This window comes from Semicossyphus pulcher, unplaced genomic scaffold (genome assembly GCF_022749685.1).
Source record: "Semicossyphus pulcher isolate SPU_LCO1_2020_fin unplaced genomic scaffold, fSemPul1.0.p SCAF_9, whole genome shotgun sequence".
Taxonomy (NCBI): Eukaryota; Metazoa; Chordata; class Actinopteri; order Labriformes; family Labridae; genus Semicossyphus; species Semicossyphus pulcher.
In genome coordinates, this window is record NW_027211770.1 from 20,402,183 (window position 1) to 20,412,775 (window position 10,593).

General features: G+C 46.0%; 1 protein-coding gene across 1 annotated transcript; it reads left to right on the plus strand.

Moving 5' to 3' along the window:
• Positions 1-526: 526 nt before the first annotated feature.
• LOC138584676 (myocardin) lies at positions 527-10,237 on the plus strand. Its single transcript, XM_069656962.1, has 15 exons — positions 527-581; positions 2,820-2,873; positions 3,972-4,024; positions 4,378-4,444; positions 5,183-5,308; positions 5,428-5,624; positions 6,271-6,411; positions 6,900-7,065; positions 7,179-7,353; positions 7,475-7,619; positions 7,735-8,313; positions 8,409-8,507; positions 8,609-8,746; positions 9,334-9,388; positions 9,477-10,237. Exons 1-15 carry the CDS (start codon positions 527-529, stop codon positions 9,890-9,892), a joined length of 2,466 nt encoding a protein of 821 aa, XP_069513063.1. The 3' UTR covers positions 9,893-10,237.
• The last annotated feature ends 356 nt before the right edge of the window (positions 10,238-10,593 follow it).

Below are 10,593 nucleotides of genomic sequence, written 5' to 3' on the forward strand. Positions count from 1 at the left end.
CAAGTTTATGTGTGTCCGTCACAAACAGTGTCCCCCCGGCCCTGACGCCTGGGTGTTTCCTGGGGGTTCTGTTTCACTCAAGCAAGCCCGACTCTCCTCTTCCTCCTCTTTTTCTTTGCCGTCTTTGTCTTCTTCTTCTTCTTCTTCTCTAAAAGCCTCCTTGTCTGTGTAATTCTCAGTGTCGTTATTCTGTCTCAGTGGGTGGGCCTGTGTGACTCTGTGTGTGATTATGACAGGCCGTCTATAGGGAGGCCTGAGCAGCACACTGCAGTCTGCTCGCAGGTCTTTGCGTCTCTATTTCCCCCTCAATCCATCTCCGCTGTGCTTTGTGTGCCTCTATCAATATCGGTTTGTGTCTATCAGTGGATTAACAAGCATCTGCCTCCCTCTCTCTCCCCTGTTTCCTCCTCTGCTGCTCCCAACAGCGAGAGGCAGAAGGAGAGGGGTCCATTCCTCCTGGCAGAGTGACACCAGGATTTTCCTCTCTCTCTCTGTCTGAACCGACTCCTCCATCCTCCCCTCCGCCATGACGCTGCTGGCCTCCGAGAGGTCGCTCCTCATCCGGAACAAGTTCCGCTCAGGTGAGGATCCCTCCCGAGTCTCGAGTCACACCAATTAAAGAAGAGAAGGATTTGTTTTTCCCCACAACGGCGGCTTTACATCTCCGCCATAATTGGCAACATTAGCATCAATATGTACAGGTGAAGTGTTGGTGTGAAGGTTATTGGCTGCTCAGTCAGGTTGTCTATCATTTAATCGATAGGTATTGATCATGGCGAATGGATTTAGTGATGGCTACCCACGGACGGAGATGTTTTGAATAGATGAGAAGACAGCAGAGCTCGAGGCTAAAGATCTTTGTGTGCGACTGTGTGACACTGTTTGTTTATAGACATGTTTAAAGAGACGGATGGCCTTTAAGGTTAAGGTTAATTTATTGACTCCCAGAGGAGAAAATGGTGAGAAATGAGGGGGAACGCTGCACCGAAAACACTAGTAAAAAACATTAAACAGGAACATATGTGCAAATCTTTGTTTCAGATAAAACAACCAAGAAAATTATCCAAAAAATCCTTTTACACTGGTGGAAATCACAGCCTTAACATACACTAATTAGTATATAAATTACACCATAAAAGTGACTCAGTGATTGATGTTGAAACTTGCAACATATTCAAATGTATAAAAGTCCTATCAGTATGATTCTGTACAAAGGAGAGTCCTTGTGTCTAAAAAAGCATCAATCAAAGTTAGACTCCAGAAAATAGATCCTGAGTTATTGTGAAAGTAAAAGAAGTGTGACTGTAGAAAGAAAGGGCCCAAATAGTCTGAAAACAGCTCAAATTAATTCTAAATGATGTCAAATAACATTCACGAGACGAGCACCTCGCTGCCACAAACACCACTGACAAACCTTTTGGTGTGACCGCATAATGCACGTTTCCCTACAACCCGTCGCGGCTGCTGTTGTGTTCCCACGCAGCTGTCGTAAACGGCTGGTAAAATAGAGAGGCGAGGAAACGACATGGAGACGGCCCCCGGAGGTGCACAAACACCTGCTGGAAAACGTGATTCTTCAGGGCAGCTGCTCTGTTTGAAATCATGTATGTGCTTTACAGAGCTGGAGGAATGTTTGAGTCTGCCTGTAGGACAAACGGATCCTCTGTGCAAACAAAACCCCCACATTAGTGGAGTTTTATTCATTCATTCTTAACAAATGTTTGTGTTGACCTTTGACCTGAAAGTGTCGTGCAATGAAAGTAAGCACATACTCGATGATACAAGGTCAGTGTTAAGAAAATGAGATTATCCTTATGTTAGAATATTAATGCTAACCTTTCAGCTTGTGAGCCTTTAATAAACAAAGTATCAAGGCTACTTGCAACCTAAACTGAAAAACGTTCTTCAGTTTAAATGCTTTTTAGAAGCATTTGCAGAAAAGAAAGAATAAAAAATGCACATTTAAAGAAAGAAAAACTCCTTTAAAGATGCCTCTCAGATTTGTTTAAGGTTTGACTCCCAGGTTGGGAACCACCATGTTATGTAATGTGATTTAAGGTGTAGCTCCACACTTGTATCGAGCCTCCAGTTAAAATACAAACAATGCACTGGTACACGCACACACACCCTGAAACCAAACAGCTTTAGTGTGATAAAGACTGCGTCCGTGACTTGTTGTGGCGTCACAGCCCAGCGTGCTAATCTGCTTTAAACCCAGATTTTTACAGCGTTTAACTTTTGTTTTGCCTTCAGAGACGCAGCAGAGCAGGAAGAGTATAGTTAGCAGCACAAATGAGGATGACGTGAGGAGGCTTGTGGAGAGAGTGGGACAGCTGACGGGGGGATGGGACCAACAGAAATAGACATACTGAGAGATAAATAGTTACTGCCCTCACCCCCCCTGTGAAGTCTCCCCCCCTCCCTTCCCCTCTCCTCTCGCCAGGTCTCAAAACTCACCGAAATGTATCATGGGTGGAGGGCACACGGTGTAACTAGTTCACCTGTTTGTGTGTACTGGATGTTAATGTATGTGTGCGTATGTGTGGTGTGTAGGTGTGTTCAGGCATGCAGGCGGATATATCATCTACAGCGCTGCAGAGTCATGAGGTGATATAAGTTACAGGTCAGGATCATTTAACAGGGATCGAGCTGTCCCGCATCGCTCACCTCTTACCTTTTCCACGTCAGCGTCGCTTCTTTTCTCACATAATTTGTCCTCCAACCAGAAAATCAAACGGAGCGACTGTTCCATCAGTGCAACGTGCGAGATGTCATCATTTTTTAACACACTCGACTCCCTCTCTGCTCTTGTGTTTCAGTGCTGCAGCTGCGGATTCAGAACCGAAGGCAGAGTGAGATCAATGCAGACCCTGGTTAGTCCGTGTGTATCATTAACATTGGGATTGATTCAGCGAAACACTGAGAGCAGCTCGGATTCATATAAATGATCTTCAGGTCACCTCTTTTCACTGACGGATGATTGACTATTGATTAGTAAATGCCTTTGTAGCTTTATTCTATTGACCAGCTTTTACTTTACTTTGATTTTAGGGTCTAAATATTGTCTTTTATTATCTACTTTTAAATGTAGATTAGCACACTGTATATCAGCCGAATGATTGCAGCGCTAAGCAAACAAAACAAAGCTAATAGCCAAGAAAATATCTGTATAACATTAAGTCTAAATTCTTTTATGCATCAGTGTAACTACAAATATAAATTATATACAAAATGTGGATTGTATTAATATTCAAAAGTCTGCACAAAGCTACACGTTCTGCCATCATCAAAGATGTTGAAAAAAAGCTTTTATTTTGAAAGGCAGAAAACATTTGAGTCCATCCATCGATCATCTATGCTTATCCTGTTCAGGGTTGCAGGGGGCGGGAGCCTATCCCAGCTGTCATTGGGCGAGAGGCGGGGTACACCCTGGACTGATCGCCAGTCAATCACAGGGCTGACAACCATATACACTAACATTCGTCAACATGTATGTGTTTCCATCAATGTGGATACAACGTAAAGGCCCAGAGGTTACATGTATGCAAATATAACAACATGCACTTATTCTCAGGCCTTTCATGAAGATAGATGTTGAAATAAATTCTTCTATAACCATAAAATACAATTTAATTTATGTGCAGCAAATAAAATAGTTTAGACTGTGGAGATAGAAAAAAAACACTCTCAGGTGTCTTGTAGACAGGTGGAGCACCTTGCTTCCCTGTTCCTGAGGATGGATGAAACACGTTGTGTTGCTGCCAACATGAAAGAGCGCCCGAGAGGCTCCGCGCTGTAACCTGGAGGGTTGAGTTGAAGGCTGAAAGTCTTCTGCTGATGCACTGGATCACCTGAGTTGCTATAGTCTACATAGATGACATTCTATTAAGAGAAAATAACAAAGCGAGAGTCTTTGTTTTAAAGGAAACTATCTGCTTCATTTAATCATCACATGTCGTTTGTGTTCACAGGATTGAAGTCGACTCCCTCTCAAAAACCAGAGAAAGACCAGAGTGAAGCTCTGGTGAGTGGCATCCAGTTCCTCTGTGATATCCAACAGCATGACATGTGCATACTGTACAATATAAACATTTGAATTTTTCACTCCACACTTATAGTTGATAACATTTCAAAAAAGTTCATTAAAAATGCATCTTTTAGAAAGGAGCACTGTAGGTCAGTGTTTTCATCATTGAATAAGTAAAGAACACATTTGTCTTCTTGTTAATCTTGCATATATTCTGGGTGAAACACCGTGTCAGGTTTCATTCAGCTACATTTGCATTAAAGTTCACTTTCATTTACATTTGAATCATTGCACTGCATTGTAATCTCTGGGCCCTGGCTGTTGGTCTGACCTGCTGTTTCCTGATGCAGCGTCTAACTGACGACGGTGCCGCTCAGAAGTTGCCCCCTAGTGGTCTGAACACTGAAACTGCACCAGGTGATGCTCTGCTTTCAGTTACATTCCTTCCTCCTTCCTGCTTTACCCTGAATGCCCCCAGCAAAGTGCATTGCAACATATTTCTCTGCCTCTCTCACCTTCCGTATGCCTGTGTTTTATCTGATCTGCGCTGCTCCCCGCTCCCTCTTGTGTAGTTGTTGTGCGAGGAAATGAAGCGTGAAAATCTGGCAATGGGCTCCGTGTTTCATCAGCTGTCAGTTAAATAGAAATGTGACCTTGTTGTACTGTGTAACTCTGCATTTTAAGCAGTCTGCAAACATATCAGTGATTGACAGCACATGATAAACCTGCCCATCCGGGGATCAGAGTCATCATTTTTCTGCCATTACTGACATCTCTCTCTCTCTAATCTGCCTCTCTCTGGTTATCTGCGCTCCTCCTCTCAACAACCTCTCACCCTGCTCTTTATTTGAAAAGATTATTGTTCTAAGATCTCCCTTTTCAAACTTTCTGATTCCCCAAACTATCCTTTTCTGCCCTTTTAAAAATGTCTGTGTGTGTGTGTGATTTTATATCCAAAGGAATACATTGTATGTTTACTATTTTTCGATGCAACTGCTGCTTTGAATTGGGACTGATCGCCTGTGGCAGGCATGCTTACATCACATATGTTCCGAATCCTGTTGCTCCTCTCTCTCCTCTCTCTCCGCTGATCTCCCATCTGTCTCCTTCTCTCTACTTATCTGCACCGCGCCTCCCTCTTCCTCTCGCCCACAGAGAAGACTGCGTGCAGGGCCCAGAGGCACAAGAAAGCTCGCCAGGCGCAGGACCTCACTGACAGGATCCAGCGTCTGCCCGGGCCCGCGGAGCAACAGCACGAACACACGCGGCCCCTGGAGAACCGTGAGTCAACACACATCCCCACACACACACAAACGCACGCTTTTCTTTTTCATTTCCCACCAACCAATCTCCTCTGCTCCTCTTTTGACCTCACCTCCTTTCACTTTTCATTTCCTCAGGCTCGACTTCCTTCCCTCTGTCCGCTGATGTCTTCGAAGATGACATCTCCTCCTGCTCCTCCTCCCCTCCCACCGAGCAACACGGCGTTCACCAATCACCGGCCTTTCCTTCATTCCCCGGGCTCCTGGGCGACCAATTACTGAGTGACTTCTCAGGTGTGGCCCCGCCCCTTAACCACAGCCCAGGTCATACTCAGGTGAGAGAACAAAACTGAGTCTCATCGTTTGTACATGCTTGATTTCTTTCCTCGCGTCTTAGTCCCTCAAACCTGAGATGAGACATAGCAGGCAGGGAGGGAAGAGACGCAGGCATTAAACAAAACAAATCATCCATGCTTCAGAGCCGCTGATTTAACGTCAAGCTCTGATTGAGGGACTATTTTACGTCGTCTTTGTCGTGTTAGGTCTGTCGTGTGCCATATGCACCGATGAATACGCCAAGGAATCGTCTTTTCTACGTCTTACTTACTACAGCTATTTGTGTCAGAATGAAGGAGGTAAAAGTATCCGAAAAGAGAAACTCTTGTACTTTATTACTTCACGTTTCTGGTGCCAGATTAACATTACAGATATATGCAACTTATATACTTATTCCAAAAGTATATTCCATCTTTGTGTTGCGCGCCTTTTTACATCACAGAAGCCAAAACGACTTCTGTAAAGGACTTTGGGGAAACGAGCAGGCATGGTTATAGAGGCATGAGTCACACTATGTTGGCAGCAACAAGGAAGCCTGATAAACTAATTCCCACCAATAACCTCTGATTAACACATTAAAGTCAATATTAACAGACTGATGAGTTTATAAATAACTCATCGGATCGTCTCATATTCTGCCTCCAGTCTGGTTTGGCGTTGCTCCCGGCAACCGAGGGCATCAGGCAACCGATGAGTGTAACGCTGAGTGAAGCAAACTCCATGTCAACGACGGGGAGACCAAACGGGATGTACGTGACCTCTCAGACCACACCGCTGCTGCCAAAGGTAACGTGGGGTTAGTGGGCTCTACCACTGTGTTCACTTTTCACAAAACATTTCTGTTATCTTTTGTTTTTATGACTTTCAAAATAAAACATAATATCACTTGACATATGACATTTTATGCTGCTATATAAACATAAAAGATAAAAGAGCATTAACCTAACAGGACGGTCACTCCTGTGTTGTCAGACACAATGCTCTAAGCTGCTCCGCATTCATTACTGTCAATTTGCACTTCTGGGGGAGCTCAGTGTTTGCCCTGCAGGTTAACACATTCACACACAAGCAGCACGGCTGTATGTCAGAACCTGCACATGCTGTCATCTGGAGATTTGTGAGGCATTAGTACGTTTCATGTAAGAATTTAACCTTGACGTGGGGCAAACACTGTCAGACAATATGAAATGACATTATGCCATTTCTTGAATGACTCACTGGAGCGACAGCGGGGTAACAATTTTGGTAAATCTAAGCAATGTGTGTCTTTACAGACAGCTCGGCCTTCCAGCCCCATCTGCACCTCCACCCTGCACCCCTCCCTTAACTACAACCATCTCCCTCGCCCACGGAAACCGCGGGACACCAAACCCAAAATGAGGAAACTCACGTATCACCAGTACATTCCTCCAGATCAGAGAGGAGGCTCCGGGACGGGAGGTACACATATAATGCTTTGCTTTGCAACATAAGTCAAACATCCTTTTCATTAATCTAAATAAGGCTTGCTCTCTCGGGGAGGTGTTTGAACTTATCACTTTTTTTTCTTCTAGGGGCCAAACAGAAGAGCCCTACCCCGTCTTTAGACCCAGCCTATTCCGATCTCCTGAAGCAGCAGCAGGTTTCCCTCCAGCTGCAAATCCTGCAGACCCATCACCAGCAACAACAACAACAACAACAACAGCAGCTACAGCTACAGCCACAACAACAGCTCACAGTTGTGCCCAGGTATGCAAACTTTGATGATACAGTGTTAAGGAAATCCAAATTCCACCCACTATCTCTCACTGAGATACGAGCCTTCAGATCGGACAGTTCTGGTGGTTTAATGCTTCTGTCTTTTCTCCAGTGGAGATCACAATGATCTTGTGAAGTCCTCTGGAGCCATGCCCCTGAACCCCCAACCTGTTCCCGCCACGACAAACCAGACCCCTATGGACACAACCATCACATCCAAGCCTGAGCCTCTTCCTGCAAATCTTGTTGATCTAACTGTAAGAAAAGCCTGAACCCACTGAAGGGCAGAACATCCTCAGAACATTAACTATTATATACACTTTGAGTACAATTGTAGTCTGAAGTGTCTCTCCACCTCTGTCCTTTCTTTAGGTGTCAGAGTTGCGGCAGCACCTTCGTAAGCGTGGCCTCCCTGTCTCCGGCACGAAGCCTGTTCTGCTCCAGCGGCTTCGCCCCTTCCAGCTCCCCCACTCTTGCCTCACCCCCGCTCCCCTCTGCCAGCTGGGTACCAGCCTGGAGCCCCTCACCCCCTGCCTCCCGTTGCCACCCAGCCAGAGCCCCAGCTCAAGCTCCAGCTCTGGACTAGACTCACCCAATAGGAGCCCAAACCAACAGATGTACATCCCGGACAGGGGAATTCCTAATAGGATTCTCAGTGACGCTCCAAACGGAGTTCCAAATGGAATTCTGAACACTGTACCCAGTGGTTTCCCAGCAGGCGAAAATTGTAGTCTTACCAACGCTGTCTTCCTGGCTCCCGCCAGCACGGCCTCAGGAACTCCAAGTCCCAGTCTACCCATGTCATCCTCTTCGCCCCTGCAGTGTGGGACTCCTTGGAGAACTGAGAATGACCAGCAGCAGCAACAGCAGCAGGAGCTCAGTGTGGAGCTGGAGATGAGGGAGAGGTTAAGGAGCAGGCCCAGAGACCGCTCCAGCAATACCAGCAACGAGGTGAGCCAAGATGGGCTTGGATTTGGTCTGTGTCCATGATGACTGCTTTCCAGAACGACTATCATAACAATAATTCTTTCTTACCATTCCTCCAGTCTTGTGGAGGATCCCTTCATCCTTTCCTGCAACAGGATCCTGGATGCTCCAGAGGCAAGCAAGAAACGGACGCACAGGCAGAGGTGTTGTTTACACAGGTATCCACCAAGTCAATACACACATACAAGGGTACTTTTCGACACTGCATAGCCTTCAATCTAGAAAACAACCAACTCATTTACCACTGCTTTCTAATCAGGTATTTTGCTGCCAACCGTGTGATGTGATTGGCCAGGATTTTGAACTGCCAGTGCAGATTACAGCGAGTCCGGTTCAGACCTTACTCGGCGTTCGCAGCTTGGAGGAGGAACTTCAGGAGGCCATCCAGAAAGCACAGGTATGAGTCTGTAGGTTGGAGAAAGAGAACACCAAAGCCCCTTTACACAAGAACTGTGCTCCTAAACATGTCCAGACATTACTCAGAGATGCTGCATGTGTGTCCCAATCAGGTGAACCGGACATTTTAAAGACTTTACTGTGCTACCCCTGAGTACAAAGTCTGTTTGATGAGCCGATTTGTGACCGGAGCCAGTATTTGTCCCAAGCATTCGCAGCCAGTGAGGAACATGTTGTGGAAGTGTAGCTGCTTGTTACTGGATCCGCTAGCCAGAAACAAAGTTTCTTTGATATTGCGGAAATGTCCACAAAAATGCTGTAAAGATATCAGCGCAAAAATTAGATATAATTACGGACAAGTCCTTCCCAGACAAATCCTTCTGCATGCTCTACTCAGACGCTACCCCTGCCCTGTACAAAACAAGTATTATTACGGATAGACAGTGTGACAGTGTGCTACATGAGTGAAGGGGCAACTCCATAAAATGTCCGGACCTTGTTCCCTGGACATTGTCAGGAGTTCCTACATGAAAATATCTCCACAGTTCCCTTTTAACACTGTGGTTTTTTTCTTTCTCTTTGCCAAAGATGGACCCTCGGCAGTCCATAGACGACATTCTGGACGATCCTATGATTTGTGTTGGTGAGTATTCCATAATTAACAAAGAAAACGATTTAAATGACACTCATATATCTTTAGTGTCTGATCCTTTTTACTACCTCTCTTCCAGGCGTTTCTGATCATAAATCCCTGACCCAGGCAGTCCCCGGCCCCACCTCCCCTCCTCCTCCTCAAGCCGATCAGTCCCAGGCCTCTCAGCAGCACAAAGATGACAACTTCCTGCCCTCACCTCTTTGCTCTTCTCTTTTACTGGAGCTCCCTCCATCTCCGGCTGTAATAAACCCCAGCCAGGTGATCCCAGCTCCTCCCCCACCCCCCATCTGTACCTCCCCTCTGTCGTCCACTGGGAAGTCACGGAAGCGACGCGCTCCGACACTGTTCGACGCTGCCGACTGGCTTGAAACAATGACTTCTGGTCTCCGCCCTTTAACTCCACCGACAGCACCTTTCGTTGAGTCAGACTTCAGTCTGGATTCGGATCTGAATGTCAGCCGAGTGTTGGATCTAATGATAGAGCAGTGGTGAGGACTTGTGAGTGCATATGTGTTAGTAACTCTGTATGTAATGTAGATGAGCATATTTTTTGATTGTGAATGGGGCAAAGCGTTTGCATCCAACTGAGGGCACAAGATTGTGAATCACTGAAAGGCTGTCAGAGTCACCGGCTCCACGCAATGTCGAGAGCTGGATTCATTGCTAGCTTTGATGGGGCAGCGGGAGCACAAACACAAGCCCACACATACACACACATACACAGTGCAGAGCGCTGTTTAAAAGCACTTGGGCTCAGCCAAAAATGGCAAACAAGCAACACATCTGTGGATCGACACACTTCACAGCACAATGTTTGCAGTGCAAAACAAAAGAAAACCTGGTGGCACATTAATTTAAACATGCTTCCTGGCTGCGCTGGGAGAATGTTGTTTCTGACTTATCTCCAAAAACCGTTGTCGGATTGGGTCGAGTGTGGCCCCTGGTGTTGACTCAGTCATTGAGTCCTAGCCATTCATAAAGCCAATTTGGAGTGTGTAAAAGCCAGACAGAGCACACAGCTTGTGTGTTGCTCCAGACCTTAACCTCGGTGCCAGACTCACAGTCGGCATGCAGAGAGAGAAAGCTGGCAGAAGCTACAAGCAGGCAGTGTGTGTGTGTGTGCTCATGTGTGTGTGCAAGCTTGTGCTTAAGCTTGTGTGAACATGTGTTAAGTATGTGTGTGTTCTGAATGT